The sequence below is a fragment of the Ipomoea triloba genome, chromosome 5, assembly GCF_003576645.1.
Source record: "Ipomoea triloba cultivar NCNSP0323 chromosome 5, ASM357664v1".
NCBI lineage: Eukaryota > Viridiplantae > Streptophyta > Magnoliopsida > Solanales > Convolvulaceae > Ipomoea > Ipomoea triloba.
The window spans coordinates 6,326,997-6,334,757 of record NC_044920.1 but is presented as its reverse complement, the minus strand read 5'-3'; the positions used below and the strand labels follow the sequence as shown (position 1 = coordinate 6,334,757).

Genomic DNA, 7,761 nt, shown 5'->3' with positions numbered 1-7,761 from the left:
AATATATACTATAAATTAGGTGTACCATTTCATCATTGCCCAATGCGTGATTCTAATTAAGTGACCATAGTTCATGTTAAATTTTATTTTGTATTTTTTTAATACAATGTACTCTTAACATATTCATAGTATATGTTTAACAATTATGTCAATTTTTTTATTGTGATGGGGTTCGAACATAAGACATTTCTTATAAAAATCATTAAGTAAGTTAACAATAATAAATAGTTAACGGAATATTCCGTTACTAAAGTTTATAATAATAGAATGTACGTAGTGGTATTTAAGAAAAGTAAATGATATATAATAGAGGATAAAGTAGAAAAAAAATACTAAAATCAAAATAATATGAACCATTCATTTCAATAAAAGATTACACCAACATTTTTTAGTTCCGTTATGGGCTTAACTTTATTGTCTCTCATTATTATGTTTGTAGATGTAGATGTAGATTATTAGATTTGTAGATTTTTATATACAATAAAAGTATTATTTACATCAAAATTTTAATACTAAGTATTATATTTCTTTATCTAACGTAAATAAATTATGTGTGAAAAATAATTCATATTTATTAATTATATATAAATTAATTGAATCCATTATTACTTCATCTAGAATCTATTTGGAAAGATACTAAGGATATTATGTTCATGCTTGAAAATGAAAGGGCACCAGCCTCATTTGATCAATCAATTGTGACAACCTCAGCCTACAAGAAGAAAAATCGAATCCAAGTTAATTTTTTTTTTTAATTTTTATTTTTGTGTAAGATACTTTTTGAGTCATCATTTTAATTAGAACAGAATAATCATGAATAAGATTCAAATTGGCCAATAAACGTAATCTAAAAGTGTGATTAGGTCATTGAATCAAAAAAGTGTAATTAGGCCATTGAACACTCCAAATATATGCAAAAGTTACTTGCTTACGTGGACAGTGAATTGACATTTTAAAATAATTTTTAATAATAAACTATTAAAATAAAAATTTAAATAATTTATTATTTTTTTTAAAACACACACACACCATAATAAAGCAAAAGTTGTTTTGTGAAAGAAGTTGACTTTCCGTAAATAATAATAATAATAAATAAATAAATTAATTAATTAATTAAATTTGATTCATCCACAGATTTCATATCAAGTGGCAAGGGTATTATTAAAGGGGGTGGCTGCAGGTGTTCTTTTTTTTTTTTTTTTTTTTTTAAATATTTTAATAGTTTATAATTTAAAAAAATTATTTTAAAATGCCAACTCACTATCTACGTAAGCAAGTAACCTGATGAAATGCATGGTAACCTGCTATCAGGTGAAATTGCATACATTTGGAGTGTTCAGGGGCTTAATTGCACTTTCAGGTCACGTTCAGTGGTCAATTTGAAACTCATTCCATCATTATACAAGGTTTGCTAGTACATCCTATATTACAAATTGGGAAAGAAATATCATGTGTTACGGAAACAGAATACCGTGACGAATTTGCTAGTTAAAGGTGCACATGGGCTTTTGACACCGTGAGAAGAGCTAAAAGAACCATCAATGTGCATTAAGGAGATTTTGATGGCAGATTCAGCTAGGCTACCTAGCTCGAGAGAGAGATTATGGAAGAGTGTCAGTAGTTAGGTACTGGGCATGGTCCTTCTCTTGATAAAAAAAAAATAAGGGAAAAATATAGTTTTAATATATCAATAATTTTTGTTTACTTATTTTATTAATTACTTAGCTTGACAATTGTAAATAATCGCAAAATTAAATCTCAATCTAATTATGTATGTGGTGATAGAATAATATATTATGTCATATGGGAACAATTTAGTTATTAATGTGAGTAATGAAAACTCCGAAAATGCTCTCAAACCAACGGTACTCCGAAGATTTCGATATGCTCGAACGGAGCACGAAGAAATCAAAGCATGATGATGGTGGACTTGCTGCATCTGCATCGTCTATGATCGGTTTTGAAGTTTGTTTGTATTTATATATGAATATTAATAAAATTAAATTTGAAAGCGAAACGTTTTTACCAAGGTATGTAAAAAATAATAATGTTATTTCCAACGATAAAAATAATATTTAATGTGGAACATAGTGATTGATTGTCTATTAAACTTTTAGTATAATTATATATATAATTTAAAGATAAAAATAAAAAGTATATGAGTATTTATGAAAGTTACAAAAATTTATTGTTAAACTTGATAGGAATAGAGGAAAAGTTTGTATGTTTAGAAATAGGGAAAAAGTTTGTAGAGAAAGTTTAAAATTTTGAGGTTGGATTATGTGATTTTAACTATTTATATTTGTAAGAAAAAAATGTATAGAAATTCTAATTTGATAGTCTAACAAATGAAAATAAACAAAAATGAAATAAATAAATGAGTTTTTCCCAAAATGGTCCCTCGACTATTTTTAAAATAATCTCTCAACTATTTTTCAGTGTATATTAGGCATAAAATAGGTAAAAGGACGAAAATATCATTCATTTTAACACTGATTAGACAAAATATATAACGGAGGACTGAATTGGGTGAGTTTTTGAAAGTCGAGAGACCACATTTGGTGTAATTGAAAGTCGAAATGCAAAATTAAGAATGGGCAATAGTCAATGGACCATTTTGGGAAAAAACTCTTTTTATAAATGATATCTTGAATGTCTTGGGTGGTTGATGCTTGTGTTGTTATTCCATAGGGTGCATGTTCAAATCCTATTGGTCACGTTATGAAATGTCTACAGTTAACATATTATATTCAAATTATGTGTCTACAGTTAAATATTAATTCCTTTAATAAATTGTGCTTACTACAATTAACATATTATGTGCATTTAATTTTTTTATATATACATAATATATTAATTGTAAATATTAATTCCTTTAATAAATTGTGCTTACTACAATTAAGATATTATGTGCATTTAATTTTTTTTATATATACATAATATATTAATTGTATGAATATAATTTGAATGTCATTTTGAACCAGGATCCATAATGCAATGTGGAACTTAATCCATGTTATAATTTGCCGGTTTTAAGGCAAATTATTGCATGGACCATGGTCCACACAACTGTGTGGACCAAAAATAAAAAGTACATTATTTTTGTATTGAAGGTACATTATTTTTGTACTGTAGGTACATTATTTGATAGTATATATCAAATAATGTACCTTTCAGTACAAAAATAATGTACCTACCGTACAAAAATAATGTATCTTCAGTACAAAAATAATGTTCTTTTTATTTTTGGTCCACACAATATGCAATAATGATTAAAGGCAAATTATTGCATGGACCATGGTCCACACAACTGTGTGGACCAAAAATAAAAAGTACATTATTTTTGTACTGAAGGTACATTATTTTTGTACTGTAGGTACATTATTTGATAGTATATATCAAATAATGTACCTTTCAGTACAAAAATAATGTACCTACCGTACAAAAATAATGTATCTTCAGTACAAAAATAATGTTCTTTTTATTTTTGGTCCACACAATATGCAATAATGATTAAAGGCAAATTATTGCATGGACCATGGTCCACACAACTGTGTGGACCAAAAATAAAAAGAACATTATTTTTGTACTGAAAGGTACATTATTTGATATATACTATCAAATAATGTACCTACAGTACAAAAATAATGTACCTACCGTACAAAAATAATGTATCTTCAGTACAAAAATAATGTTCTTTTTATTTTTGGTCCACACAATATGCAATAATGATTAAACATCCGACTGATAGGCTGGCCCAAGAGTTTTTAAACGTTCATTGACGAGGTCCATTTATTCTAGAAAAGACCAATTAGTGACAAATCTTATTTATACCGTTGTTGTAGACGTCTTAACAAAATCTCAGCTCTAAACAAACCCCAATTCGAACTCTGCGCTCCTAGTTCTCGGAATCGATCCCTAACTTAAACGGAATGGCATCTCTGGACACTGACGTCACAATGGTTCCGGCCGGCGAGGGTTCCAGCGGCGCTACTCCGTCGTCTTCAACGAAGAAAGGAAAGAAATTCGAGATCAAAAAGTGGAATGCCGTTTCCCTCTGGGCTTGGGGTTTGTCTCTATAGCCAAATCTACCTTTCTCGCACACACATTTATATACGCACTTATTCATGTAAAATTCGACAATTACAGCCATGAAAACCAAAATACTGCTCTCTGGTATTGTAAGGGTGTGCTTGGTTCATGGGTTTAGCTATTAGGAATCAAAGTCATTGTTATTGTTTTGTTGACAGGTTTGTAGAACACTATTATGAGAATTGATTATCCTCTTAATTAGAAAACCCATTCCTTAATAAAAGGGTTTCATTCCATTATTCCCTAATTGTTAATTTGATTTTTAAGTTTGTATTAGGGTTTTTAATTTTTTTTTTTCATATTGTGCTTTGAATGTCTTTATATTAGAATAAACTGTTTTAGAATAAATTGTCTTTGTTCTTGTATTTTTAAAACTATTCCCATTATAGGATCCTACATAACCAAACAACAATATTGATAATCATTTCAATTTCAACCTACTACCAAACATGCAAAATACTTTCACAAAACCCATTACCATTATCAAGTATTTGATTCCTAAACCAAACACACCTTAATTTATTTGATTACTAGATAGTGTAGGTATTTGTGCTTATCTGTTTGTTTAAATGATTTAGCTCTGTTGGAACAATGATGCTACTACAGTGCTTGGAGCTGTGAATTTTTTGCTTTACTTTGCATACAGAGAGGTTTTTTTTATTTTTTATTTTTTATTTTTTATTTTATTTATTTTTATTTTTTTATTTTTGTGGCAATCTCCATGCCAGAGGCATTTCTGAAACTAAAGTAACACGATTTTGTGTGTATTTGAACGGGCGGTGATGTTTATAGATGATTTAGTTCTCTCAACGCCCTATGCTTCTCTAGTGCTTGAGTTTGGAAATGTCTGCTTTGCTTATACAGATTTAGGTGCATAATAATGATTTTGTTTATTGTGGTTAGTTTATAAGCTAATTGGTCTTTGTATTCATTTATATGTTTGTTGATATTCATAAAACTTGTTTACTTCAGTATCAAAAGTAGTTAATAAGGTAGAAAGCTTAGTATTAGGTTTTAAAGTGAATTTTTTGTTTTTAAGATGATTTTGTTTTTGGAGATGGTTTTAACGCAATTGGATTTTTGTTCCTCTGCTGGGAATATATGAATGTGTCACCCTTTGGGCACTGTTAAGTGAATTTTGACCTCTTAATATTGGATATGCTAGTATTGATCTTTTTGGAAATTATTCAATATTTTGTATTTGTATGGCTAATGACTTTGTGGTGTTCACATATGCGTCAATTTCATTTTCTAACTCTGCATGTATGTATAAAAGATTCATTGTGTATCAAGCTAGGCCGATTTCAATATTTTGGATTTACATTCTCGATTTGTTGACTCTGCAGATATTGTGGTGGATAACTGTGCTATTTGTAGGAACCATATCATGGATCTCTGTGAGTTTCAGTTATCTTTCACTCTTTTCTTATGCTGCCATTACAAAGAATTATTCTTCCTAGTTTGGGGATTTACTTTTCGTGCTATTTTACTAGGTATCGAGTGCCAAGCTAATCAAGCTAGTGCCACAAGTGAGGAATGCACAGTTGCTTGGGGTTTGTACCTTTCTCCTAGTCTGTTACCATTTCACACTTTGGGTTCATATCTCAACTAAGATACTTTGCTGGTAGTCCTGGTTGTATACAGTTTATAGCTGTCTTTATATGTTAGTTATTAATTATTATTTTCATTTATATGCGCATGTTGTATTTATCAAATATCTCTAGAATATGATAAAAGAATTGTTTAGTCATCTTCTTTTTCCTCCTTTATAAACAAATATGTTCTTCTCTAAGTTTCCATTTACATCCATGCTTTTGCTTTTCTATATTGAAATTCTTGCTAGAGTTAATATTTCAAAGCTCTTTCAAACATAGCTTATAGCTTAGTTGTAGTTTAAAATAAACTATAAGGCTATAAGCTCTATCAAACAGAGCCACCTACAAAGCGTTGTGTAGTGTGTTTTTCTTATTTCCCTGGGAAACTATTGTTCTGCCTTATAGAGCTGAACGTTTTGATCTTAAGAATGATGGACATGGAGTCCCCATGACAGCCTCAGGTTTCAGTGAATGCAAGTTTAAGGATTGAAGTTTAATGGGTCTTAGTTGCAGCTATCTATTGTAGTGTTGCTGTTCCAAATATGGACATATGTCATTAGCTTTTATACATTTATTGTTGTTGACTTCTTGTGATTACTGATTAATGCTAAGATTGCTCTTTGTAGGGGTTTGTAACCATGCCTTCCACTTCCATTGCATTAGCCGATGGCTCAAGACTCGTCAAGTCTGCCCCTTGGGTAGGTCTTTTGCTTGCCATCTCTATTTTAAGTGGCATTCTGTCTTCTTATTTTACTTAATTCTTAAATGATGCATGTTTCAGACAACAGCGAGTGGGAGTTCCAGAAGTACGGGCACTAGAGGCATCCTTTGCCAAATCGAGCTATGGGGCGTGGTGGGTTTCTGGCTTTCTGCTGCTGTGACAAGAACAGAAAATTCCTCATATCACCCCATTTACTGTATTCCTTACAGTTTCCTTTTGCAAATTGTACAATCAAGAACGGCTATAAGTGTTTAAGAAGTCTTATGGTGATAATGGGAATGTTCTTTTATTGCTAGGCAAGTGAATTCATGAGGTGAATAGGGTTTACTTTTTGAGCAAAATTCATGGCAGGCAAGTGAATTCATGAGGTGAATAGGGTTTACTTTTTGAGCAAAATTCATGGTACGTCAATATGCTTGGCATAAAATGTCGTCAAATTTCCTCATGTGCAGACATTATTAAAATCATTGAAGTTGTTCAAGAGTTAATTCCATGTTATTTTTTTAAATTTTTTATTTTTAATAAGAAAAGAACATTTATTAAAAAAATTCAAGATTACAAAAGGCCCAAAACTGGCCTTGAAATAGAAAAATGGCAAATTATTATGTGGACTATGGTCCACATAGTTGTGTGAACTATGAATATAAGGTACATTTTTATTATACTAAAAACACATTATTTTTGTATTGAAGATATATTATTTTACAGTATATATAAAATAATGTCTTTTTATAAAACAATGTACTTTCCGTACTTAAATAATGTACTCTAAAATAATATACTTTATATAAAAAAATAATGGACTTTTAGTATATTAAAAATGTACTTTTTATTTATGGTCTACGCAATAATGATTGCAGAAAAATGCCTAAAGGTTGAAACGCGCTAAGATAGGCCTAAAAGAGGCCCAAAGCCTTAATCTTCTAAAAGAGGTTTAGAATGCCTTATCCTTAATAGGCCCAAAATTAGCCTTGAATGCAAAAGGCCCAAAAGTAGTCTAAATGAAAATTGGCCCAAAAGAGGCCTCGACAAAGTCCGCAAATTATGCCGTGGACCCAGGTCCACCTTGCAAGGTGGACCTGGGTCCAAAACGACGTCGTTTTATGCGTTTTTTTTATAAAAAAATTTGCTAATTAACGCCGTTAACGGAGCTTGGGAGCAGCAGGCGGTTGTTCGATTCTCGCAAAACAATTGGCGCTTTTCTCGTTCGATTCATCATCGCAGTTCTCCACTCATTCACCATCATCGCAAAACAATTCTTCACTCATTCATCATCACAATTCTCGTTCGATTCATCATCGCAGTTCTCCTCCGATTCATCATCGCGATATTCATTCGATTCACCATCGTAAT

The 7,761-nt window shown here is 30.6% G+C and overlaps 1 protein-coding gene across 1 annotated transcript; it reads left to right on the top strand.

The window, feature by feature from the left end:
• The first annotated feature begins 3,852 nt into the window (after positions 1-3,852).
• LOC116019189 (RING-box protein 1a) lies at positions 3,853-6,896 on the top strand. Its single transcript, XM_031259332.1, has 5 exons — positions 3,853-4,068; positions 5,439-5,489; positions 5,586-5,645; positions 6,314-6,385; positions 6,469-6,896. The coding sequence occupies exons 1-5, from the start codon at positions 3,933-3,935 to the stop codon at positions 6,504-6,506; spliced, it is 357 nt and encodes a 118-aa protein (XP_031115192.1). The 5' UTR covers positions 3,853-3,932; the 3' UTR covers positions 6,507-6,896.
• Positions 6,897-7,761: the final 865 nt, after the last annotated feature.